This window comes from Paroedura picta, chromosome 10 (genome assembly GCF_049243985.1).
Source record: "Paroedura picta isolate Pp20150507F chromosome 10, Ppicta_v3.0, whole genome shotgun sequence".
NCBI classification, from domain to species: domain Eukaryota; kingdom Metazoa; phylum Chordata; class Lepidosauria; order Squamata; family Gekkonidae; genus Paroedura; species Paroedura picta.
In genome coordinates, this window is record NC_135378.1 from 20,884,039 (window position 1) to 20,911,959 (window position 27,921).

Sequence of the window (27,921 nt, forward strand, 5' to 3'; positions counted from 1 at the left end):
CGTTAATATGAATGAAATGCTCAGACAATGCAGAAACTATTAGTTTGGAACAATCAATCTTGTCAAGCCCAAGGTACTTTCGGGACGGTTAAAAAATGAAGGTCACATGATAACACTGCTCAGGGAAGGATGTAAGACATTTTTGCCAAGATTGATTGCGGTATGAACTTCGCTCTAATATCTTTTTGGAGAATCTCTTGTTTTTATGGGGCTTCCGGCCCTAACTCTATTTTGTCCTTAATGGCACTAAATTACTTCTGCACCATTTGATAATTACATTAATCTCTTCCTTTCGAAGGCTCTTTCCAATTAGATAAATTCACTAGATGGTCTCCATTCCCCTTGATTTATTCTTCCAATTTAGATATATGAAAACTGCCTGGTTCAGATAAAGGTGGCGTCCCACACAGGAGTTAAACGGCAGGCCTATCATTTCTGTTGATGAATGAGCCAATCCGGAAGATTGGTAGTGCCGGAGAAGGGATACTTAGGCCAGGGCACCCCGACAGTGGCTTTAGCATCAGACACAAGCCTTAGATTGGTGTTCTGAAGGCCTTCGGCGGATTGTGTGCACTGTGTCTGGCAGATTAATCAACTCAAGCTTTAATGGATGAATGGTGCTGAGAGGAAAGATTTTTATTTTTAAAAATTTTAAAAGCCGTTTTGACTGTGATCTTTCTGTATCACCGTGGTCTACACATTTCCTGTGGCACAGTCTGGCTCTGAGGGGGTCTTGCCGGGACCTGCAGCTGTCATGTCCTCCAGTGTCCGCTTTGGCATGGCTGGTCCCCAGAACAGCCACAGAACTGTGAGGTTTATCTTCACCCAGGTCCCTCACTTGCCACTGCCAGTAGACCTTTCCTGGCTCTCTAGGAACCGGTCTGGCCTTTCCTCTCTGACTCTGAAAGCCAGCTGGGTGTAGTGCTTAAGAGGGATGGCCCCTAATCTGGAGTGTAGTGCTTAAGAGGGATGGCCCCTAATCTGAGCCTCCTTCGGGTAGGGAAAAGCGGCATATAAGAACCAACTCTTCTTCTTCTTCTTCTTCTTCTTCTTCTTCTTCTTCTTCTTCTTCTTCTTCTTCTTCTTCTTCTTCTTCTTCTTCTTCTTCTTCTTCTTCTTCTTCTTGATGTCATTCCAAAGCAGGCCCCAGCGAACAACTGAGAGAAACCTGAGGTTCTTTCTGTTGGCCTCCCTCACCTGGTCTTTTGGCATTCTTAGGCAGTAGCATCTGCTGCTGCTGAAAAGCTGTCACCGGAAGGAGAAAGTCTGTTGAGCTCTAACAATAATATATATTCTGCTTATATGCCGGAATAATGATGGGTGTATTTTTGTGCAGGAAAACACAAAATACCTTCTTTGTTTCTTCAGGGGGGAAATCGCTTACGATTGCTTTCCTGAATCATGCTCATTATCAGCCGTTATTTATTCTTTTCTTTCTTTCTCTCCCCCTCCCCCCCCCCCCTTTCGCCTTGCTGTGTGAGCTCATGATAGAAGACTATTTATATCGACCGTTTTTTAGTTCTTATTCAGATTGATTGCGCAAGCCTCCTTCCTTCTCTTGCTCTCTTTCATTAGAATAGAATACCTGCAAATCATTTGGGGGCTGTTAGATTAAAGTGCTGTACCCCAAGAGGACATTGGGAGGCCAAAGGAAGCATGGCATTCAGAGGGAAGTCAGTTTGGCCTTTATTGCTAAGGTTTGCGATCTGTGCTCTTCGGTTGAGGGGACTGATTGGAAACCATTTTGGTGTTCGGGAAATAGAAGTCACCCGATTTAATGTGTAAAAAACAAAAAGTCACAAAAGCTTGGATCTTTCCATTGTGAAAACTCGTATCTGGGGAATGGTAGGACCACATGCAACCAGCTGGGTGACCTTGGGCTCTTCACGGCACTGATAAAGCTGTTCTGACCGAGCAGTAATATCAGGGCTCTCTCAGCCTCACCCACCCCACAGGGTGTCTGTTGTGGGGAGAGGAATGGGAAGGTAAGCCGTTTTGAGCCTCCTTCGGGTAGGGAAAAGCGGCATATAAGAACCAAATCTTCTTCTTCTTCTTCTTCTTCTTCTTCTTCTTCTTCTTCTTCTTCTTCTTCTTCTTCTTCTTCTTCTTCTTCTTCTTCTTCTTCAAAGATACAGCACAAAACATTGGTGTGTGTGTGTGTGTGTGTGTGTTTGAGAGAGAGAGAGAGAGAGAGATGGCAGACCACACTGGGTATGGTTGCCAGATCTCCTGTAGCCATCAGTAGGGATGGGGCACTAGGATTGACAAGACCGGGTTGGGAAACTCGTGGAGATTTGGAGGGGTGGAGCCTGGGGAGGATCAGGACCACAGTGAGGTACAGTGTCATAGAACACACCCTTCAAAGTAGGGTTGTGTGCTTCGGTGTGTGAAGCGGCTGTTCCAGGCTGAAGTGGGAGGGGGGAGGGGAGGCTCCGGTGGCAGTGCGCAACCCGGCACCTGGAAGCAGGCACAGAGCTTTGTGACTGCATGTGTGTGCCGACTAGCACGCCGGTGCTACGCCTCCTCTCCCCGTGCCGTGGCGCTGCCTGCTTCGGCCTGGAATGGCCGCTTTGGACGCCAAAGCATACTACTCTACTTCAAAGCAGCCATTTTCTCCAGGGGAACTGATTTCCATTGACTGGAGATGAGCTGTAATTCCAGGGGATCCCCAGGTCCCACCTAGGGACTGGCATCCACACCACTGGTGCTTGGTGGCCACCAGCTTTATCCTCCACCCAGTCATAATGTAATCGGAGCATTTAAGATAATTTACAACTCCATTCTAAGTACAAAGGACTTAAATTAGAAGCGTAGCATGCTGTTTAGGATGACACTGCTAGCCTTATTGCTGCTAGAAGGGATTCTTCCAACCCAGAACCGTTAATGCAAATAGATCTGTTTTGGTTTCTTTCTGTAGTGCACACAGCGGGACCTCGCACAAATGTTTTGGCTCATCTTTGCGCATACTTTGCTGATGGTCAATTTCTTGGTATGTTTTCCAAAGCAAAACCAATATTTTCCCACGCACACTGACTTCTTCCATTAGTTTTGGGTTCTCGAATAAAACTGGTGGCACGTAACCGTAACAGCCTCACATATATAAGACACATGTGTATCCATTGGAAGCAGGAGTGGCAGCATGAGAAACACTGGGGGGAAGTGGGGGGAGTGATGGGTATATGATGTAAGTGATGTTGTCATGTCTCTGGTGACACTCTAGCATTCAGTCACATCTCTGTGATTAAACCATAGAGTTTTGACCAAATCGTAAAGCATAACTTGAGATTTTATTACATCACTTCCATTCACGCCAGAAGTGATGTCAGCGTGCCCTCAGCAACATGATTACGATAAACCATAGACTTTGGACCCAAAAGTAAAGCTTTGCTGGAGATTTCATTACGTGACTTACAGTGATACCAGAAGTGATGTCCGTACATCACTGGCAACATGGATATGTTGCCAGCAAGCTTTTCCTTCCTCTCAAATGGTGAATGTCCTACCAGTTACTAGCTAATGCCAGGCTTAGAAGAAGAAGTAGAAGAAGAGTTGGTTCTTACATGCTGCTTTTCTCTACCAGAAGGCGTCTCAAAGCAGCTGACATTCGCCTTCCCTTTCCTCTCCTCCCCAAAACAGACACCCTGTGAGGTAGGTGAGGCTCAGATAGCTCTGATATTACTGCTTGGTCAGAACAGCTTTGTCAGTGCAGTGGTAAGCCCAAGGCCACCCAGCTGGCTGCACGAGGGGAGCAGAGAATCAAACCTGGCTTGCCAGATCAGAAGTCCGTGCTTGTAACCACTACACCAGGCTGTCATATCAATGCTGGCCGACCCAAAACTGCCTTGTAACTCTGGGTGAGTGAAGAGGAGCTCTTTTTTTTTTTTGTACCCTCTTTTTACTTCCCAAGGGAGTCTCAAAGCAACTTTCAATCGCCTTCTCTTCCTCTCCCCACAACAGGCGCCCTGTGAAGTAGGTGGGGCAGAGAGACCTTTGAGAGGACTGTGACTGGCCCAAGGTCACCCAGCTGGCTGCCTGTGGAAGAATCAAACCTGGTTCTCCAGATTGGAGGCCACCGCACTCAGCCACTGCACTACGCTGGCTCTCCAAGCACCAGTTGGGAAGAGAATGTTAATTAAAATCCTTGCATGCATCTAATTGGGGATGGGGGAAAGTCCTAAGTCTCATGAGCCTGAGATCAGAGACAAACTGCGTCTGCTAGGAGACACTGGTGAATTGGAAAGAGACGTCATAGGAAATGCTGGAAGGTCTCAGGGGAAAGGAGAATAACTACGATCGCGTGCGTTCAGAGGGTAAACGACGCGCACAGTTGCGTTCTCAGGAGCCCATGTGCGTTATGCACACCCAGATGAACATCTCGGAGCTCTGTTGTACATGAAGGAATTGAACGAAATTATCTCAAAAAGAATGTTGTTATTGTTGGTGCTCTGGGGGAAAAAACATCCTTCAGACCCATGACAACCATGTTGAGAAGGAATACGAGAACTGATCTGGGTCAGTATGACATGTGTGGTATAGCCAGGGCCCATTCTGCACACATTGGATAATGTACTTTCAATGAGCTTTTACAGTTTTCCTGTGCAGAACAGGAGAATCTACCTCTAAAGGACATTGAAAGTACATTATCCAACATGTGCAGAATGGTCCCTGGAGATCTGAGGATTGTCCTGCAGCCAGGCCAGGAACATTCAGATTTGGTTTTCCATTGTCTGGTTCTGGGTCATGACCTCTAGTGCAGGGGTAGTCAACCTGTGGTCCTCCAGATGTTCATGAACTACAATTCCCATGAGCCCCTGCCAGCATTTGTTGGCAGGGGCTCATTGGAATTGTAGTCCATGAACATCTGGAGGACCACAGGTTGACTACCCCTGCTCTAGTGTTCCCTGGAGGAAGTACCACCCAAATTCTTGGGAGTTTCTCCCATCCAAATACTAGCTTGAGTTGGCCCTACTTAGCATCTGAGATATGACTGGATCGGATTTTCCTGGGCTATCTTGGTCAGGATATCTGTTTATCATATGGCAGATGAAGTGTAGCCAGGAGATCCGGGAGTTGTCTGGCAGCCAGGCAAGGGACATTTGGAGGTGGTTTTCCATTGCCTGGCTCCGGGTTCTGACCCCTAGTGTCCCTTGGAGGAACTACTACCCAAGACCTTGGAGATTGCCCATGCAAATACAAGCCAGAATCAGCCCTACTTAGCTTCTGAGATCTGATGAGATCATACTTGCCTGGGCTATCCTGGTCAGCTCACATGTACCTGTAACATGGATGTAGTGGACCTGGGTTGAAATTCTTCATTGTTTGTGTGAGTCACTAGCCAAGCCCATCCATCATTATTGAAACTGCCTCACTCGAAAGACTGGGAAATGCCTTGTTCTGCGCTCCTTGGGGGACTGGGGAAATAAAATGTAATAGAAAAAGATCCCCTTGAAAATGGGATGCATTGATTTCCTCCCTCCCCTTCATATTCAAACTGGATTGGGACTGTCTCTGTTGTGCTAGTTTTCTTCCTAAGCGCTTTAGTGGAAATCCACTCCCTTCAGAAGGGAGGAATTATTAGTTTTGGGTTTTGAAAGGTAGCATTGTTTCCAGACGTTTTGTTGCAAGGCAGGCCAAAGGAATATATTTTGTTATGTTACCAGTCTCTGGTCGAAACGAAGCAGAGACACTGAAAGATCAGACTTTTATGATTGCTGCCTGCCTCCATGTGACACCTGAACATCCTCTTCCGCCCTGATTATAACCAATCTCCAGGTGACAGAGATCTGTTCACCTGTAGATTTTAATTTTTTATCTCATGGCATCTGTGTAATGTTGCCAGGAGGTCCTAAGATTGTCTGGCTGCCGGGCAAGAGACATTTGGGAGGTGGTTTGCCATTGTCTGTCCCCTGTGCTATGACCTTGGTATTCCTTGGAGGCTGCCCTTCTGAGTGCAAGACGGAGTCAGTCCCAGTTAGCTTCCAAGATCTGATGGGATCACACCTGCTTGGGCTATCCAGGTCAGGGGGGGGGGAGGTGTTGCATTTTGCAGGGGTTCCTCACCCTAGTATCAGACAGAATTTACAGAGTTCCCAAGAAAAGCACACCTATGTATTGCAATACGGGTGTTGCAGTACTGGAAGAAACTGCTTCGGAACTGGAATTTCTGTGCCAAAATGAGCATTTTTGCAACAGTTTAATTTTGGCACCCTAAGAGCTAGTTTAGAAGGTGTTTCTGTCATTTCCGTTTCTGTGTTTCAGAAAAGTACAATACCATTCTTCTGCATAGAAGAACAAACAATTGGATGCACACTAGGATTTTCATTAACATTCTCTTTCCAACTATCACTTGGAGAGCCAGCGTGGCATAGTGGCTAAGAGCTGTGGCCTCCAATCTGGAGAAGCAGGTTTGATTCTGAGATCTGACGGGAGCAGGCTTTCCTGGGCTATCCAGGTTGGGTTCACCTGGAGAAAAAAGGCAGCTGTACAAGGTGGACTGGTGTGGTCTGATAACCCATATATGACCCTCTTCTCCCCAAGCTCCACCTTCCTCAGGCCCCACTCCTAAAATCTCAAGGTATTTCCCAACCTGGAGCTGACAACCTTAGTATGGGGTTCTGAGGATACGAACTATTAATGAATACTACTATATTCAAGTGAAAAAGTAAGTGTAGGAGGGGGTGGGGGGAAAGGTGGCCAAAATGTGTACATGCATTTAAAGTGATTCATAAAGATGATACGGTGTCAGGAACAAATTGTGTGGTCTGGTCTGTTTTATGATGTGATCAGCTGCTGCTTCAGAGTTCTCATTGAACAACGCCTTAAAAACCACTGAGTGCAAGAATGCAGTCTCAGCATTCGTGAATTGATTTTTTTTAATGGGATATTAAAAGCCTATTGAAGAAACTGCTTGGAGAAAATGCAATCAAAAATTACACACACACGTCGGAGCGATGGCTCTTTTTGCTTTCTATTAATTAGAATAATGGGTACATGTAAAAATGGATATTCTTAGCAGCTCCATTTGAAATTGCAGTTAGTTATGACTTGTTTCGGAACATTCAAACATTTGGATCGGAAGGAATGGAGAGTGAACTGGGCTGGTATTCAAAAACTACGTTGCAAACTTCTGATAATCTATTTGCCGTGTGGCAAAATGACACACTGGAAACACATCCATTGTTGTTCCTCTATATATTTATGAATCAGCGTAGGGGGTGGGACGTGTCCAGCTGTCCAAGTTGGAATAGGGCCAATCAGGGTGCAATAGGGCCAATCAGGCGACTGCGGTGTGTCCCGCCTTAGGTTCCCTTAATTCTGGTCACTTTAATCAAGTGTTGATTAGGCTAACATTATAAGTAGCGACAGGCAGGTGGCTGTGTCAGCCTAAAGCAGCAGAACAAAGTCCTGGCACTTGTAAGACCCACAGAGTTTTATTCAGGGTGTAAGCTTTCGTGTGCACACTGACTTCCTCAGATACAATGAAATGGAATTTGCCAGTCTGTACATATAGAGGCCATCACCTCAAGGGTCAGACATGACCCGGTGTTTGCACAGGGGATACCTTTACCTTTACCTTTACCTTTACCTTTACCTTTACATATAGGTAGAGAGTGAGCATCAAATTAGCATGCAACATAATGAAGATGTGTAATGGATTTCAGGGACCAAACTGGAATAATAAGCTTAGTTTACATGGTTGGCATTTGTTTGAGTTTAATTTGTGTGTGTGTGTGTGTGTGTGTGTGTGTAGGAACATGATAAAGGAAAGAAATATAATAAATACAGCAACAACAACAAATTGATTTACTGTCTTTAGGAACAAACTGTAAAGATACATTTATAATATCAGTAAATGCCAAAAATGTGTTAAGAATAGAAAAAACATATTTAAACCAACAGGTGCTGACTTTGGCAGCACATCCTTATCCATTGTTGTTCCTCTCTATATATATTTCTGAAGTAGCCTAGGGGGTGGGACATGTCCAGCTGTCCAAGTTGGAATAGGGCCAATCAGGGTGCAGCCAGCTTTGTCCTGATTGGCCTCGCCCCTGCGGCTCCCGCCCTCGAGCCCTGGATTCTAGCCTCTTTGCTCTCAGACGCCTCAGTGCCTGGAGCCAGCAGCAGGTAAGGGGAGAGGGCCCTGGGCAGAGGTGGTTCACCATTTCCTGCCTCTGCATCATGAACCCCCCAGTGTTCCTTCAGGGAACTTCATCCAAATCCTTGTCAGTCACTAGCCAGGGTTGGCTCTTCTTGGCTTCTGAGATCTAACTGGGCCAGGCTTGCCTGGGCTATCCCTTGAGCCCTAAAAAGGCTATAATTGGGGAACATGGAACCCAGATGAACAAAATCCCATCTGTAATGAGGGGGGGGGGTTAATAAGAGGGAATTGGTTGAGATTGAATGGGAAAAGAACTTATAGGATGCCGTCTTAGGTGATCAGGAATGATCTATCTCAGCAGTGACCACTTCGAATCCGACAACCATCTTAATTCATCCCCTCATTTCTCAGAGTGGGGAGGCTGTGGAGAATTGGACGCCTGCCCAGGCAGAGATACTGCAAGTCAAGGCATTGAACATTCTTGGATGGTTTATTTTGTTCTCCTCCCCCCACTTTCCCGCACAAAGACTGTGAACCTCTTGAACCGTCTTTTTATCAGTCCACATATTTGATCCTAACTTGAATGGAACCTTGCTATTTTTCTAAGGCTATTTCCTACCTAGGAAATGACTGGAAATTGATTTTTTAGCCCGGCGCGCTCTTACACTGAAGTAATATAAATTCTTTGTCTAATAAATGTACAGCAAGCCTTTGTGGGCCATCAGAGTGCTGTGACATTCGAATGCATTGATTTTCTTTCTTTCTTTCTTTCTTTTTTTTTTGCGGAGCTAAGGGGCGGCCGGGCTAGTGGTTATGGGGCGGGTGAGAATTGCGCTTTGAATTGTGCACCAAAATGAGCCCAGATTTTGACTGGTACACAGCGGGCATTTCAGAACACACTGGAAACACATAGGAGGGCGGGGGAAAAAACACAGCAGTCTCTTGTTGTTTCTAATGTGTAAACTTAGAGGACTTTACAATGTTCATACCAGCCCAGTGCATACTAATTGCACTATTTGCATGCAATATTGGACTTAAAAATATCCTTAAGATGTTCTGGGTTGCAGTCACTTGTACAGATGGAATGAAATGAGGCTAAATTTTATGGGGGTGGGGGGAATGGTTGGGGTAGGGTTGCCAGCTCTGAATTGGGAAATACCTGGCTCTTTTGTGGTGGGGGGCTGCTTTGGAGGGCCAGGGTTGGCGGAGGAGAGGAACCTCAGCAAGGGATAATGCTGTAGAATCCACCCTCAAAATCAGTTATTTTTTTCCGGAGGAATGATCTCAGTTCTCTGGAGATGAATTGTAGTAGCAGGGTATGTCTAGGTCTTGCACCATAGGTTTGCACCATAGTTGGGGAGTCACAATAACATCTCTACCTCAGACCTTTCCTCTATTCTGACTATGGTGTTGATCCACCGGGCAGGAAACTCTCTTAAACAGATTAAACTGCTGGAACTGGCAACCCCAGCACTGGGGCCAAACCCTTATGGCTTAGTTATCGGCCTGCATCTACTAGGCTCCACACATTCAGTGTGCAATCTGTGGCTTCCATTGTGCCCCAGTTCTCTTTGGATTAAAGGTGCTCAGCAGAGGCTCACAAATTAAGCTGTGAACAAAACTGGGGTGTGGCCTTCACATAGGTTTGGGAGTTACCTGGAGACTTTGGGGGTGGATCTGGGAGTGGGTGGGATTTAGGGTGGGCAGGGAGGGGCCTCAGTGGAGTATAATGCTATGGATTCCCCCCCTCCAAAGCGGCCATTTTCTCCAGGGGAACTGATCACTGTCACCTGGAGATGAGCTGTGAAACGAGGCGATCTCCGGGACCCACCCGGGGACTGTCATACCTACCTTCACAGAAGGAGCTGTGCACCTTTGATTACCTCTTCTTCAGATGAGACAGCTTTATTGTGCCATGCCCCTGTTCTGTAAAGAAGACTTTGATTACATGATCATTACTTGAAGAGGTTGGAGCAAAAGAAACAAACAAAACAGAAAAATCCGCATGAATCTAAGCCACAGGATACCTTAGCAAATTGACCAGGGAGGTACTAGATTTATGGACTTCAACCCATTTGTCTTAATCAGTTTTAAATTTATTGCTGAATGGTCCTGATACTCTGTGAGCTTGGCTGCTCGTCTGACCTGCGAGTGACGGAGAGGTGGGGGTCGGAGAACGTGTCGTGTAATAGATGTTTTCTCTATTTCCTAACAGCATAAGTATTCTGCTTAAGCGGATTTGCTAGGAAATGACAGTTTTGAAAAATTGGAACCCGGGGTTGCTGGAAGCCTCTGAGATCCAGGCAATCTAAATAGTGCAAGGAAAGGATTGGGGGTGGGGGGGAGAGAGATGAAATATCACTGTGTTTTAAAGATGACAGTTTTATCAAAGAATCTTTTCCCACTCTTTGGTTGAAAACAAATTGAGTGAATCAAGTACATCTGTTTAAACTGCATGTGCACTCAGTGCAGAAAGGCACCGTCTTGCATAAGCCTTCCTGCTCAACACCCCAGCGATAAAGCTGATCAGAAGACAGCAGATCAAAGAATCTATCTATCTATCTATCTATCTATCTATCTATCTATCTATCTATCTATCTATCTATCTATCTATCTATCTATCTATCTATCTATCTATCTATCTATCTATCTATCTATCTATCTAATTGCTAGTTCAACACAGTCATGGATCACAACAACCTTCCAATGGAGCATATATTTGGAGACCCTTAGAAGAATCTGCTATAGTTGGCATCTGTACATGTGTTTGTACTATAGGATGCAGACAGCTAGCTTTTTGACTCTGACTTGTCCATTTCCCTCCCTAGGGTTACCAGCTCTTGGTTGGAAATGCCTAGCCATTTTGTGGGTGGAGCTTGGAGAGGGCAGGATTTGGGGTGGAGAGGGATTTCAGGAAGGCATAATGTAGACTCCGCCCTCCAAAGCAGCCATTTTCTCCAGGGGAACTGACCTTGGTCAGCTAGATCAGTGGTCCCCAACCTTTTTATCACCGGGGACCACTCAACGCTTGACAATTTTACTGAGGCCCGGTGAGGAGGGGGGAGTTTACTCCTCTACTCTCAACCACTGCCCTAACACTCTTTGATCGCTATGGTAATGTTTAAACATCCCTTCAAAATAAGATACAGACATGCCACAACAATGAACATAAGGAACATTTTATTTTCATGGAAATTTTAACTCATGACAATGGCAAATCAATGGGAACCCTGAGCTTGTTTCTCTGATATGAGATAGTCCCATCTGGGGGTGATGGGAGACAATGACACCCGAAGTGTGTTGTAAAGGGCCGGGGGGGGGGAGAAGGCGTCCTTCGGGGCCCACCTCCAATTAGTCGAAGGACCACATGTGGTCCACGGCTCACAGGTTGGGGATCGCTAATCTAGATAACAACTGTAGTAGTGGGACACCTCCAGGTGCTAACTATGGGGAGCAGGTGTGCAGTAGCAGCTGTACCTGTATCCATTGGCCTACGCAAGCCAGTCCATTCATATCACTCAGAGGCAGCTTGGTGTCCAAATCCAGCTTGGTGCAATGGTTAAGAGTAGTGGCACCTATTCTGGAGAACAGGGTTTGGTTCCACACTCCCCCGCATGCAGCCAGCTTGCTGACCTTGGGCCAGTCACAGTTTTCACAGAGCTCTCTCAGCCCCCTCTACCTCACAGGGCGTCTGTTGTGGGGAGAGGAAGGGTAGGCGATTTTAAGCCACTTTGAGACTCCTTCAGGTAGTATAAGTGAGTTACAAACCTTCTTCTTCTTCTTCTTCTTCTTCTTCTTCTTCTTCTTCTCCTTTTTCTCCTCCTCCTCTTCCTCCTCCTCCTCCTGGAAGTAGCTCCAGAGCAGGCTATACCAAAGTGGCAGGCTTTTGCAGTTCTCCCAGCATGGAACTGGGATATGTGTTGTAGGACAACAGTCTTATCTTCCAGGCCCATTCCCGAAGAAGGCTTCTATACATCTCCAATTCACAAGAAGCCATCCTGCTTGTGATGTATCTTAGCAATTTCCCATGTTGATGTGATGTAGTTTAGGCATTTCCCGTGTTGTCATGGGAAACCTTTCCTGCAGATTGGATCCCTTAAACATAATGAGATCTGGGACACTGATTTGCTTGGAATCTAATCGATGAAGATGGATAGCCATGTTCCTCTGTTAGCAGCAGAAAAAAAGCAAGAGTCCGGTACCATCTTAAAGACAAATTTTCTGGCAGGGAATGAATTTTCCTGAGTCACTGCTTAAAGTGACTCAAAGCAATGACTCATGAAAGCTCATACCCTGTGACAAATTTTGTTAGCCTTTAAGATGCTACTGGACTCCTGGAATCTAATGTTATCTACAATTATTTACACTATGGACTGAGTCATCAGCCCCATACAAAAACCAGCCAGAATTCTAAAACCCCATTGAAATATCCCAACCCCCCCCCAATATTTTGCACTTGATCAATATTTTTCACAAATATACTCAAATATTAAATTTCACACATATTTTGGTCAAAGCAATGATTTTAGAAGGAACAGTTAATGATTAAGGAAGGTGGCATTTTAACAATGACTTGAGACTTAATTTCAAAGTAATTCCAATTATCCCCAAGTCAAATAATTAAGACTTCTCCTTTTTTCTTCCTCTTCCTTTAAAATCTTTTATGAAGGATCATCCACACACACACAAACATTTTCGTAAACAAAATGTTTGCAAAGAACAAAAAGCCAATTATTTGCCTTTTGCATAAAATCCATACAATAATTCTGCAGAGTTTAATTAAACCAGTACATCATTTTTTACATGTAAAGCAAAGGGATATCGAGTAAGCGTGTTTCCCCCCCTCCCCCCTTGTTAAGAACAGCCATATTGTTTGGATTAAAACCTACAAATTTACTAAAGAAATTCTAACCACAGTATATGCCTTCCCACCCTCTCATTCAAAGGAACTGCCAGCTTCAAACAATATTTCCTTGGGGGGGGGGGGATACCTGTAACACTTAAGGGAATTGTTGTTTGTTCAGCTGTTACATCAACACATCTATGTGTATTAATACTGTCAATACTGAGAAGTGAAGCAGTGCTGAGAAGGGATGCCACACTGTGTATGGTTTTTTTTAATTCTCCTGCAGCCACTCAGAGCAGTGGCAACTGGGAGTAGGGAATTCTTCCCCCCCCCCCCCCCAAAAAAAAAGGCCTGGCAGCCCTAGTTTAACCCTACTTCATCGGCCAAGCAATGGGATCTGTTGATGTCAGGGTGACATTAGAAAAACATATCTTCTGCCCTCCATCACTATGCTTTGTTCTTGAGACATGTGACTCCTTTGACCTGCATGGAATAAGGGAAGGGTCTCAGGTGCTTTTGTTTTAAATGAGAGTATTATTGCTGTACTATGCCCAGGAATGTGAGCACAGGAATGTCTGAGATAGGGTAACAGGCATATAATCGGCCACTGAAATGGCTCCTTCACTCTGCCTAATGGTTGGACTGGTTGTTTCCAGGAATAGGGATGGATTGGACGGTAAGACCATTGGGAGAAGTGGTAACCCTAGTTACCAATCCACCAGGAGTTCTTATCAAGATACTCACTAAGGATGCTTTCGGCTGATCCTTCATTGAGCAGGGCGTTGGACTAGCTGGTCTTCAAACTCTATGCTTCTGTTGTTCTAATTTATTTCCAGATGACCAGGATCAGTTCTCCTGGAGGAAATGTCTGCTTTGGGTGAATGGACTCTGGGGACCTGATGAGATCCTCCCTCTCCCCAAACCTCCACAGGGTCTACCCCCAAAATCTCCAGAAAATGTCTGACCCAGAGCTGGCAACCTTATGAGTGGGTTGATGGCTTGGGGAAAGGCGCACCCTTTCCAGGACTGCCCCAAACCCAAATAAGGGGTGGTCCTTGTCCCACACTAGGTGGGTGGGAGCTGTTTGGAGCTGAATTGGGTCATCCTGGATGTTCTCTTCTACAAGCCCCATTTAAACAATGGTTGTCACACCTGAGTGCCACAGTGTGCTGACAGTTGCTTTCCTATTTCACTGAGGCTTGGGTTGTAGAATGTCCCCTCAGGGAACCCTTGTTGATATATATTTCTTCCCCCTCCCAAGTGCTCCATGCATGAGTGAGATGAGCATCTGTCAAAGCCCCCCAGGTACATGACATGATGGGTAATGCTTTCTAGTGTCTGGTAGCAATGAACACATCAGTCTTGTGTTCCTGCTGCTGCTTCCTAGCCTATTTTTAAACACATTTACAAATTGTTTTGTTCCGTGAATAATGTACTTCTCAGAGTGGGGGGGAAATAAATTCTCCAGCATCTCCTGTGACCTTGAGTGTTAAGGCACTGAAGATCTTCACATGATGGCCCAGCGGCAGATACGATGTCCTGCTTTTCCTCACGGCCACCTAAGTTCCTTGAGAAAATAGGAAATTAACTCAAGACTTTTGCTTTCCTTAAACGTATATATATATGTTTTATATATAAATATATATAAAAACTGTTAAACATTTATCACAGTGGTTCTCAACCTAGGGGTCAGGGTCAAACAATCCTCTCACGGAGGTCGTGGTAGAATGAGCAGCTTGGCCAAGGGGCAGGGGCACCACAACTGTAGCCGCTCCACCTGCAAGTGCACAGAATTGAACTGAACTGAGAAACCCCAGGAAAAAAATGTATATACAATCATGACCAATGGATCTTCATGCCATTGGTCAGTTTTGATTTAATTTCTGTGAAAGAACACTTGCATAATTTTATGGTTGGGGGTCACCCCAACATGAGGAACTGTATTAAAGGGTCACGGCATTAGGAAGCTTGAGAACCACTGATTTATCAGTTGGTATGACCATATATGGTCATGCCAACCTACCCACCTCCCTCCCAAAATGGCCAATGAGAAGGTGGGAAGGGGAGGGTTTCCAGGAGGGCGTGTACGCAACTTTGTTACACAACCATATTCTGCACGATCAGGCCACTTCCGGGGTTTCTCAAAGCCTGAAGTCTGTTTCAGGGGGTTCTCAGTGGTAAAAAAGCTGAGAAAGGCTGATACACAGCATACATGGGAATGATTCTTATCAAAAGCTACAGACTGTCTTACATTAATATCTTTGCACTACGCATTTTACATTACTCAATCCATGTCATATGCCATATTTAACTGTTCTCCCAATGCTTCCCCAAAGTTCCAAATATTTCCAAATATTCCAAGTATTACATTGAACAAATGGAAATTTAAAAATCCCTGGGGCCAGAAAGAGAAAGACTCTTCCCCCTAAAAAATATGACAGGAACCCATATTTTTATTCTGGATCTCCAGCTGCCATTCTCTTTATCCAAGAATCTGGCCAAATAATAATAAGCACTTGAGAACACTTCCTGGCCAAGTTCTGAGCAATTGAAAAGCACATCAAGACACAAATAGCAATCCCCTTTCACAGCACTGAGAAAATACTCTTAAAGTCTTGGGCGTTTTATTTGCATTTAGTAATGTGGAGGGTCTGGAGAACACACATGAGATCATTAGCTGTGCTACCCACAAAGAAAGGCCATGATACAAGACAGATGTCTTCGAGAATCGTAAACACCACGTGAATTTAGGGTCAATGATGAAACCACAGGAGGTCCCGCCCACAAAGCAGGCTAGGCTGTGAAATATTTGAAAAATGTACACACCAGAACATCATTCAGAGAGAAATGAGATCTCTCCATGCTTGTGAAAGAACTGTGGAAGGGAAGATGTGCTAAAAGCCAGAACATTTTCTTTAACATGGTGAACTAAAAATGTGCCATGTGTTTGTGTTTATGCCTTAGAAATTTATTTATATATTAATTTATATAAATGTTGCTGCTGATCAACCCTATTTGTTGTTTAAGGCGAGTGGGATGGGATTAGGTGTCATGTCATTTGAACATGCACACACAAGCAACTCTATGATTCTATGATTCTGTTCTATGATTCTAAGCATACATGAAGATGCTCTAGACTGAATCACACATTGGTCCATCAGGGTCAACTCAGACAAGCAGCACCATTCCAGGGTCTCAGGGAAAAGTCTTTCACATCACCTATTGTCTGGTCTTAAATGGAGATGCTGGGGTTTGAACCTGGGGCCTTCTGCATGCAAAGCAGAGGTCCTTCCACTGTGCCGCAGCCTTACTTTGGGGTTGGAACTCTGAGAATATCCCCAATAGTGAATTGTATCTCTTCCTATGATGGGAATCCTTGGTTTAGAAGATTGTGGTCCTTTCCTTTCTCAAGGTGGTCAGACCTTGCAGGCAATGTGACAGCTTCTGGGTAGTAGTTTGTGTGAACAAGATCTTGGGGTACTTATGGACTGTAAGCTAAATATGAGCAGACACTGGGATGGGGTGCCAAAAATGCAAATGTAGTCTTGGGCTGTATCAACAGAGGTGTAATTGGCAAGATATCATAGTCCCACTGGTCAGACAGAACCTGGAGTCCTGTGAGCAATTCTGGAGGCCTGATTCCTGTTAGCAGCAGAGGATAGTACCCGCAGTGATGCCTTTAACTATGTGTAGAATGGTACTGGCTAGATATTGGGGGAATCACAGTCAGAGTAGTTCAGCAGTGGAATTGGATGCCTAAGGTGGTGAGCTCCCTTTTGCTGGCAGTTTTCTAGCAGCAGCTGGACAGATCCTTATCCTGAATGCTTGACACTGATCCTGCATTTAGCTGGGAGTTGGACTACTGTTACTGCTGCTGCTGCTGCTGCAGCTGCTGCTGCTACTACTACTACTACTACTACTACTACTTCTATTTGGATTTATTACCTGCCACTCTCAGCAAAGCCGGCTTGTGGTGGGCTACAAGATAAAAATAAAATAACCCCCTAAAAACCCTGCTAAAATACAATTCATAGCCTGTAGGGTCCCTTCCAGCTCTATGATGAGTCTATCCTTCATAGCTGAAATCTTGCATTCAGCATGGTCCTTGCCATTCTCTTTGGTAGGAAAGAGGCGATGTGGTGCCCTGCCTTTTTCTCCCATGACGTACCTTGCAGTGTTAAGTGCCTGAGCCTCAGATCTCTGTCATCCGCACAGATATCGATTCTTTTCTTTGGCTTCCCGCTTCTGCTGACTCCGAGTGTTTTTTATCATGCTGTCCTACTTGCTCACTTATGGACCGGGGGAATGAGGGATGAGGTGTGTGTGTGTGTTTTAATGCTTAGTTTAATTCAGCAGGCATAATTTTGACCTGTCATTGGCTATTGCATTAACTGGACTGAATGACCCAGTAAAGTGTGGGGATGCCGGTCATGCAAATGCAAGTTGCTGGTGACGCTGGGATTGATCTTTCCCCTATTAGACGCTGTCAGATTGACCTTTCCCCTATTAGAAAGTCTTCTGCTGCTAAACTATTGCTCTGCTTTGGTACTGTTTTTGGCCCTGCCTCTAGAGTTGCTGGCCTCCCAGTAGGCCCTGGAAATATTCCACTGTTACAATTGATCTCCGGGTGATGAAGATAAGTTTCCCTGGAGAAAACAGCTGCTTTAGAGAGTTAAATCCATGACCCTCCTGAGGTCCCTCCCCTCCCCAACCCCTCCCCTCCCCAGGTCCCAGCTTCCAGGTGTGTCCCTGTAGATAGACCATTTCCACCTGGTATACCACTGGCCTCCTCATATTTAATGTCCAGTTTTGACACATGCTCATGCATGATGTGTAACCCCACCCTACGAGAATATGATCTCCACCCTACGAGAATATGATCTCAGATAGGCTCCTGCAAAAAGGGCAGGGAGCAGTTCCTGTTTGCGACAGAGGAGAGGACCCGCAGTAATGGCTTCAAGCTGCATGCCAGTTAGGAAAAACAGTTCAGCTTACATAGAAGCTTGGTGGGGGCAGCAGGTCAGGCAGAGCTGATACCATTTTAGCTTCCCATTTATCCTGTGCCTGCAACCCAAACACGGGTGGATCTGAGATATATAGCGAGCACTGGCCTCCTTATATCTAACCTCTAGTTTGGACACACACATATCCAAACACCATATATTCTTTATGCATGATATATAGCCTTGCCCTACGGGAAAATGATCTTGCAGGACGAACCTCCTTTTTAAGACAGGCTCTTTCTCCTGCCTCCCCGTAAGCTGTGACAAATTCTCATCTAACTGCAGACATTAACAAATTATCAACTAGGGCCTTGAACTAACAACCAACAAACTAAACTAATAGGGTGGGTGAGATGCTGCCTCCTCTGCTTCCTCCAGCAGAAGGAGGTCAGCCAGGCCATTTGGCGCTTTTATATACAGCGCCTACCTCACCCAGCCACCCCACCAATCAGGCGCTTCGCTGCTGCTCCTGCACGCACCTTGAGCACACCTCGCTCCTGCGTCTCTTGTTCCCACCTGCTCCTCCATCTCTTCGGGTAAGTCTGAGCTGCTCTTGTCTTGGCATTCACTTGTATGAAGTAGTCTCTTGGGAATCTTTTTTGCCTTTTCAGAACACGGTAACCCTGGACAAGGTGCACAGGGAAGAGAAGCTGATGTTAGGGCTTGTTTAATAATTGTGATTTTAAAACTGAGTGGGATCTGGGATTCTTCCGCTAAAAGTTCAGACAATCCATTTGGTCTTGAGTGCTAATGGACGTGGGCAAAAGGTGTTCCTGCCCTAGGTGCACACTTGTAAATGTGTAAAAACAATTGTTTATTGTCTTGACAGTTATTAAAATAGTGTTAATGACATAATGTTTCATTTTTCAGTAGGGAATATTTAAGGGTGTTTTTAAGGAAGGAGCCAGACATCAGCTTGCTTAGAGGTTTGGGCTGTGGGGGGTATGGGTGGGCAGCAGGGCAGACAGAGCTGAGATCATTTTAGCTTCTCATTCATCTTGTGCCTGCAACCCAAACACAGGTGAACTGAGATATGTGAGGACGAGTTTTTGGCACAACAGCTTTTATACAGAAACAGTCATGGAATCATAGAGTTGGAAGGTTCTTCCAGGGCCATTTAGTCCAACCCCATGAAGTGCACAGTGCAGAAACTCACAACTACCTGCTCACCCATGGTGACCCCGATTTCATGCTCAAGTGACCCCTCCACCAAAAATCTTCAGAATCCAGCCTGACCTGGAATATGTTGAACAAGACGGGGTCCAGACCAGTTCCCTGAGGCACTCCGATCGTCACTCCTTTCCAAGAATATAAGGAACCATTCACAAGCACCCTTTGGGTGTGATCTGTCAACCAGTTCTCAATTTACCTAACACTAATAGGATCCAAACCCATTTTACCAACTTGCCAATAAGAATATCATAGGGAACCTTATCAAAAGCTTTAATGAAATCAAGATAAAAAATGTCCACAGCATTCCCATGATCTAGCAAGGTAGTAACTTTCACAAAAAAAGAAGAAGAAAGAAATAAAGTTAGTCTGATGTGACTTGTTCTTGAGAAGGCCGTACTGACTCTTAGTAATTACAGCCGTCTGCTCTAGCTGCTCAAGGACTGACAGTTTGATGATTTGTTCTAAAATTACGCAAGCTGACATCAAAACTTCTTCTTCTTCTTCTTCTTCTTCTTCTTCTTCTTCTTCTGCTTCTGCTTCTGCTTCTGCTGCTGCTTTGCCGGCTTATGGGAAACATGTCTTGGGGAATATAGCAGTTAGAGCCCTTTGCTTGAAATACTGTAGTAAGCATCCTAAACGTTCTCTAAGAATATTAATTCATGGAAATATATTTTCTCAGAACTTTATTGTCAGTATTTTTTTAAAAAAAGTTGTTGTGGATTTAGCTCACCTCAATTGAAATTCATCTCTTAAATGAACATTTTATTTGATTTTCTAATCTAGAACAGATTGCTGATTGCTGACTTAATTTTTGCCTTTCCCCAGCCTCCGTCTCTTAACATCTTCCCATCCTTTCGGCCTTTGGCTAGTAGACTGTTTGAGAAGCTTTTAAAGTCTAACTTTTATTTTGTTTTATTGTGTGCTAAATTAGAGTTTAATGATTTCCTAATTGAGGAACATCATGATAATAAAGCACATCTGTTGCACGTTAATGAGACAACTCTCTTAGAGGAGGAGTCAGCCATGTTTATTTTATGGGCTCCCGCTTCTCAAGAGAATTTTATGAAGGAACACGCTGCTCAGGTTTATTGCATTTGAGGGAGCTGAAAGACACTTAAAATCTCTGCGCCATCAAAGAGAGATGCTCAGCAGTGTGGAGGAGTGAATCAGGTCATTGGTTCATCTTGACCTATACTGTCTTCTTCAGTGGTTGGTGGCTGGCCAAGCTCTCTGCTTCCAACTGTGCTCCTGGAAGGTTCCTTTTCACTGGAAATGTCGGGAGCCAAACATAGGACGTTATATGTGACAGACGTGTACTCTGCTATTAGCTATCTGACCTCTCCCTTGATGGACTTTACAGTAAGTGACATGAAGGCCTCAGTCTACTTGCTTCGAAAGCCAGCATGGTATAGTGGTCAAAGAGAAGTGGCCTCTCATCTGGAGACACTCCTCCACATGCAGCCAGCTGGGTGCACCTGGGCTAGTCACAGTTCTCTTTGAGATGTTGTCACAGAGCAGTTATCTTAGAGCTCACTCAGCCCTAGCAGCCTCACCAGTGTGTATTTTGGGGAGGGGAAGGAAAAGGTGTTTGCAAGCTGCTAGGGAACTTCTTTGGATAGTGAAAAGTGGGGTATATTAGAAAAGCTCTTCTTGAAAAAAAAATGTTTATGAGATCTGAACAAATCTTTTCCCATAGACTTATGCAGGCTTTCTGAATCATGGCTTTGTGAAACCCGGGGTTTGTTGACAGCCCTAAAACGGTTTCCTGAATGGGTGGGAGTTAATTTATTTTTAATGTATTTTGATGATCTACTAACATTTATCAGGTGATATGACCATATGTGTTCCTGTCAATCCACATGCCTCCCAAAATGGCCAGTTATAGGGGATAGGAAGGGAAGCAGCCCTGGGTGGTATCTATCCAGCTGTGCTTCCCAACCATCTGCTGCACGATTGCACCACTTCTTGTGTTTCTTGATGCCTGAAGAATGTTTCAAGGGTTTTTCAACATTTAAAAAGTCAAGAAAGGCTGAAGTTGTGTGTGGATGGGTGGGTGGGGCAGGGTTATTTGGGATTGAAGTGAATTCTTCCATCTCTAGAAGAACCCTAACAGGATACCCAAGATTCCCAAGAAATGGGAGAATTCAGCTCCATTTCAAATACATGCCATGCTGCACTAGGATCCTGGAGGATCAGATTTGAATCCCTACTCTGCCATGGAAGATGACTGGGTGACCTGGGACTAATTGCCTCTTGCTCAGCATAGCCAGCTTCCAAAATGATGTTGCGTATATTCAATCTGCCACAGTCCAGAGTCTCAAATCACCTTTCTGCACCTCTACATTGAGGAGTGTGAAAAATTCAGAAACAAACTAACCGACCCAACTTTGGACACAGATGAATCCTTGGGTGTGTTTAACACAGCCTGTTGGGTCCTGAAGAGCGTGTGGCTTAGATAGGGTAGTCATGTTTCTATTCGGACACATGGCAGGCTGGGGATGTTGGAAATATGTTGCTGCTTCCACTATGGGGGCATGTTTTGCAGGCTTGCGCCAGATGGCTTTCCTTTGAGAACATCGTGTTTCGGCTGGGAACCAGGCACTCCTCAAACAGCATTTGACTGAGAACATTTGGAGGCCTTTTGTACATGCTGATCAGAAACTGTTGTTTCTTTTGCATTACAGATCAGGCTTTTTCAACCAGGGTTTCATGAAACCTGGGGTTTCTTGACTTCCTGGAAGGCTTTCCTGAATGGGTGGAAGTTCATTAATTGTTAATATATTTTTTTTCATTTGCTAAGCATTTATCAGGCAATATGATCATATATGGTCATGTTGACCCCCCCCCCCAGTGGCCAATGATGTGCCTGGAGAGGGTGGGAAGGGGATGGGCTCCAGGTGGGCATGAACATAGCTTTGCTTCCCAACCATATTCTGCATGATCACACCACTTGCAGGGTTTCTCGAAACCTGAAGAATGTTTCAGGGGCTTCTCAACGGATTGATAATGGGTTCTCTCCAGCCAGCTTTTTAACTCCCTCTTACCCCATTTCCCTCCTTACTACCATCCCTGGGTTTTTCATGGCTTTTTTCAATACAAATCCCATAGCTTTTTTTGTTGGGGGGAGCATTGGTCTTATGCACCTCATAATTTCCTTTCCAACAATGGAAAAGCTGATTGGATCCCACCTAGTACCTCTACTAGATTGTATGTGCAGTTGGGCACCCAGCAAGACCAAATTAATCCAATTTGTAAGTGACTGTGGTTATAGACAAGAACCCTGCTGTGTGTTGGGTCACTGGCACAATTGCAGAAGCACAGCTTTCCCTTGGCATCCTTGTCCTCCAAACCCAGATTGACTTGCTATTCCTATCATGAATTAATTGGCCTCTGGAGATGGCTTTAGAATGTGAAAGGAGCAGTGCTAGATGCCAATGACCCGCCCAGTCCAACACTCTGTGTCATACTGTGGCTAAAACTCAGGTGCTACCAGGAAGTCCACCAGTGGGGTCAGAGCTCCAGAAGCCCTCCCACTCTTGCCCCCAAACACCAGGAATATGGAACATTACTATCCCAGACATAAGAACATAAGAGAAGCCCCTTTGTGTTGTACAGTGGCCAAAACTTAGAAGCCCTCCCAAATGTTACCCACTAAAGCACTAAAAATATAGAAGAAAAAGAAGAAGAAAAGTTGGTTCTTATATGCCACTTTTCTCTACCCAAAGGAGGCTCAAAGCGACTTACAGTTGCCTTCCCATTCCTCTCCCCACAACAGATACCCTGTGACGTAGGTGAGGCTGAGAGAGCCCTGATATCTCTGCTCGGTCAGAACGGCTTTATCAGTGCCGTGGTGAGCCCAAGGTCACCCAGCTGGCTGCATGTGGGGGAGCGCAGAATCGAACCTGGCGTGCCAGATTAGAAGTCCGCACTCCTAATCACTACACCAAACTGGCATTACTGTCCCAGATGTAAGAGAGGCTATGTGGAATCATACCATTCAAGACTCTGTGTTACACTGTGGCCAAAACACATTTGCCATCAGTAGGGCCACCAGAAGCCCTCCCAATGTTGACTCCCACACACCAAGAATACAGAGCATCACTGCCCCAGACAGAGTGTTCCCTGTGTACCTTGTGGCTAATAACCAATATGTTACATTGGTGGTCCATGCCTGGATCCTCAAAAATGTAATTTGACCTCAAAAGGCCACTGAAGGGAACCTGATATGAATCAGGATGGTAGGTTGAAGATGTAAATAACCCTCCCCCCCCAGCACTGTTTCCCTGATCAAAACTGATTCTTCTTGCCCTTTTTGGGGCCGTTCAGTGGGCTAGATTTGGTTGGGAAAGGAATCTTTTAATCTCCTTTCTGCAAGTCCAATCTATATTGGGATGGGATCTGTAAATAACAATGGTCATATAATCAGTCCCAGATTTACAGTCTGCATAACTTGGCCCTCTGTATGGAAGGGAACCAATCAAATGAAAGTGGAAATTAGTGAATTGAAGAGTTGGTTTTCTATGCTGCTTTTCGCTACCAGAAGGAGTCTCAAAGCAGCTTACAGTTGCCTTCCCTTTCCTCTCCCCACAACAGACATCCAGTGAGGTAGGTGAGGTTGAGAGAGCCCTGATATTCTTGCTCAGTCATAGCAGCTTTATTAGTGCTGCGGCAAGCCCAAGGTCTCCCAGCTGGTTGCATGTGAGGGAGTGCAGAATCGAACCTGACTCGCCAGATTAGAAGTCTGCACTCCTAACTACTACACCAAGATGGCTCTGGAAGCCACTGGAAGCCCTGCATCTTCTCCTGTCTCTTGTGGCCAAATATAACTGTGATATGAACTCATCCTTTGACAATTCTGCCTGGCCTGAACCCCCACTTTATTGGCTGCTGCTTGTGAAGGTTAGGTGAATCTACAATACAGACGGAGGCCAGTGGCCCTCCTCTCCAGCCTGCACTTCCAAGATTAGTGGAAGGAAAAAAATGGGAGAAAATGGGAGCATGTTGGCACTGCCCCAATGCATGACATCACTTCTGGCAAAAAGTGGAAGTGACATCATTCGGTCAGGAACGATGCTGTCAGATTCACCTAAAACTAGAGTTCTGGGGGAATCCTACACCCTTGCCTGTAGTTTAATGACTTCACTTCTGGTTTTCACCAGAAGTGATGTCATGCATTAGCATGCATGTCCCTACCCATAATTCCTCCTCGGAGATTGCCAGCTTGGCTGGCATCCCTAAGAACACAGTAACGCAACATCATGAATCATGAGGAGACGAGGAGGAAGAGGCAGCTGTAGTGAACACTAGGAATCTTTTAAATGCCTAGTTTGTAAAAGGAATTGTTACTTGTAGTACATTTTAGACTACATCTTTTATGCCTATATTAAGACTTTATTTAGATAACAACCACAATATTAATTTTGTCCTGTTCAGGAGAGGAAAGCTCTCTCATTTTTGAGGACTAAATGAAAACAAAATCAGGGGGAAATCAACAACAATAATAAAACCACCCAAGGAAAGGGAGGCCCAGTTTGTTATGTATTTGATGGTTTGTCATTCAGCTGAAGCTGTGGCAAGACTCTTATTTTCTGTCCTTTTTTCTTTTAACTTGAAATCTGTGCAATGTTATAACTTGTGTACAATTGAACCATGTGGAGTGTGATTGGATTAAGGATGTGGACATATTAATCTCTTCTTTTTAAAAAAGCAAAGAAAAGAAACCGTGTGATAGGAATAGAGTAGCGAAACCCTACTCACATCCCGGTAAGCAGACATATATTTTTGTATTTTTTATAGGTGGATACAGTGCAGACCTCGCAGCCCCCTGGCCACATTGAGGAATCGTGTAAAATGAATGTATGTGCTCGTAAGTGAAATATTTATGAATGAAGCTCCAACTTGTGTACGTTGGATCAAAAACAAACAAAAACACACATGTGACCTCTGTTTAACCATGTCGTACTAAGAAATCGATTCCCAAGAGGCGGGGTCACTGCAAAGCTGAAAAGACTTTTAAAGCAAAGGAAAAAGAAAGGAACATTCGTGTTGTTTTTTTTTCTCAAACAGACTTCTGAATCATATTATTATTTTTATTTTTTTATAACAATAGAATCACAAGACATTCAGATTACCTCTTGGGATGACGGTGTGTTTGGGAAGAGCTATGGTTTGATTCCAGAGAGTCAAAGGGATGTGAGAATGGTTTTTGTTTTTGTTTTTTGGGTCGTGTGACCTGGTCAACTGTGGCTGAACGGAATCGCACGCCCTCTTATGTAGGACTGTGAATCGGAAAACGAGAGGTGTTTCCCACCCGTCAAACTGACTCCGAGAAGACCAGACCGCTGGCCAAAGAATATCACCAGAGTAGCTCTTCAGTTGGTAACTGCGGGGGGGACTGGAGGACAGAGATGAGTTTGAACAAAAAAACTTGCAGTAAAAAAATAGCTGTGCTATATAGGTTAATTATTTTTTGAAAAAGAAAAGATCCCTTGAGCATGTGCTAGATCAACAAAGAAAATGGTTTCGATACCTCAGAACTGGTTCTGGAAAATCAGAAGCAATCCCATCACTTAGAGATGCTGATGGAGAAGACCACACGTTCAAATTTGTCATTGTTGAGTCTCAGCTTATTTATGAAGTTAGCAGAATTTGCAATTGTGGGATGAAAAAAAAGGCCCGGCCCAATTGAAACCACATTGCAAAAGGGGGGGGGGGTCAGTATAATTAAGGGGACTCTGCATGAGATGGCTGCCCTCTTTTTGCCTTTCTAGCCCTTATTACACTGAATATTGCCATAATAATTCAAAGACTATATTTTATTTTGTAGCCAAGAGATTAAAGAATATATTTGAAGAAATATTATAAGGGTTTGGAAATGTTGATTTATGAGATGACAGAGAGAGGCTGATTATTCTATTTCCAAATAATTGTCTCATTCATATCAATTCCTTCCCCCCCCCCCCATCATCTAAGAGAGAAGCAGGGGTATTTAAGTATTAATGAATGTCTTAGGTCCCCTCCCCACCCTTTTTTGCTTACCTGCCAGTCACAAACTTAGCTTATTCAGATTGCTGGTTTCTATCTGGTATATTTATATGAAGACATTTATGTTGCATTAATGGATAAATTGTATACCTATACGATTACTTGCCTTTACAACAGGGGTAGTCAAACTGTGGCCCTCCAGATATCCATGGACTACAATTCCCATGAGCCCCTGCCAGCGTTTGCTGGGAGAGGCTCATGGGAATTGTAGTCCATGGGCATCTGGAGGGCCGCAGTTTGACTACCCCTGCTTTACAACATGCCTTTTTGGATAGTCAAAATACAGTGCTGAAGATCGTACGTCTGGGGCATGATTTTGCCAAAGTTAAGGACTTTTCAGTGCAATCCAAAACAGAGTTCTAACCTTTGAAGCAAATTTAGCTCAGTGGACTTAAGACGGTTATGACTCGGTTTAGGACACAGAAAGTTGACTCAGACCATTGGCCCTTCAAGGTCTCCTCTAATGAGGAGAAGATTAGTCTTAGGTGGTCTATTACACGATCTGCTAACCTGGTCTTCTTAATAAGAAACAATGGCCATTGAACCTGAGGCCTTCTGAACATGCATGAATATACATGAAACTGTGTTATACTGAATCAGCCCCTTGGCCCATCGAAGTCTGCATGGTCTACTCAGACTGGCCCCGGCTCTCCAGGGTCTCAGGTCCAAGCCTTGCACATCACCTACCACCTGATCCTTAACTTGGAGAAGCCTGGGATTGAACTTGAACTGTTTTGCATGCAAAACAGATGCTTTTCCACTGAGCCACAGTGAGGCAAGTAGATGCCTTGCCATTGAGGTACTGACCTTCCTGTTTGCACAAGCATTGCACTGTTAAAGTTTCATGTATTTCAGCAGGAGGAATTAAAGCACATGCTTAATGACTGTGACTTGAACATACTTGACTTTGGCTGGATCATACCCTTCTGTCTGACTGCTATGCATTTTCCCTTTTGTATTAAGTCACACGCGAGTTCTTACAATTTTTTTTAATTAATTTGGCAATTTGCCCACTTTTGGTAATCATTCTCAGGTGGTGGAATCTATAATATGGTAGGGGCCTTGGCCTCTTTATTGTATTAAGAATATATTATCAAACTCCAGAGTCTGTACCCTTCTGCTGTATTGATTTTTCTGTCAGCAAAATCAATAAGTAAAATTAAAAATAAAAAAAAAATCTATTCCTTCATTTGTTTTACGTTCGTATTTTGTTTGCTTAACCTTGAACTTTCAGTTTGGGAATACAGAAACACCGTCCAGAGTTCAGTAATAGAGAGTAAAGTACTTTTCACAGTAGGAATACACTTGGAAAGAAAATTAGGTTGATGGCAATAAAGTCAGAGAAGTGGGTTGCTATATCGCAGTGGTCCCCAACCCCCGGTCCGGAGACTGGTACCGGTCCGTAGATCAGTTGGTATCGGGCCGCAGCTCTTCCTCATCCTTCTCTGCTGCCGGCTCACCTTTGGTGCTCTCCAGTGGCTGCCATGGCTGGGGCTCCCCCTCATCATGGCAGTACGTAGCTGCTGCTGGCGGCGCCCCCCAGCTGGCGGCGGGAAGACAGGGATGCCGGCAGGAAAGCAAGTGGAGCAGGGCTCAGGCGGCAGTGGTGAAGTCCCTCAGCAAAAGACTACCCCGCCCCCCCGGGCCTCAGTAAAATTGTCAAGCATTGACCGGTCCCCAGTGATAAAAAGGTTGGGGACCACTGCTATATAGTACAATTCTGATTAATGTGGGTGGGTTTTTTGAGGTCCCTTCCC

The 27,921-nt window shown here is 44.7% G+C and overlaps 1 protein-coding gene across 6 annotated transcripts in view; it reads left to right on the forward strand.

The window, feature by feature from the left end:
• PCDH7 (protocadherin 7) overlaps nt 1-27,921 on the forward strand; it is a 440,531-nt gene that overhangs the window by 54,685 nt on the left and 357,925 nt on the right. Inside the window, exon 2 of one of the 6 annotated variants that reach the window (XM_077301625.1) lies at nt 24,917-27,353. The exons of the other annotated variants lie outside the window; for them this stretch is intronic. Within the exon in view, the coding sequence (XP_077157740.1) occupies nt 24,917-24,994 (78 nt within the window). The 3' untranslated portion in view covers nt 24,995-27,353. Of the gene's footprint in view, nt 1-24,916; nt 27,354-27,921 lie in introns of those variants that run through there. 6 annotated transcript variants of the gene reach the window in all.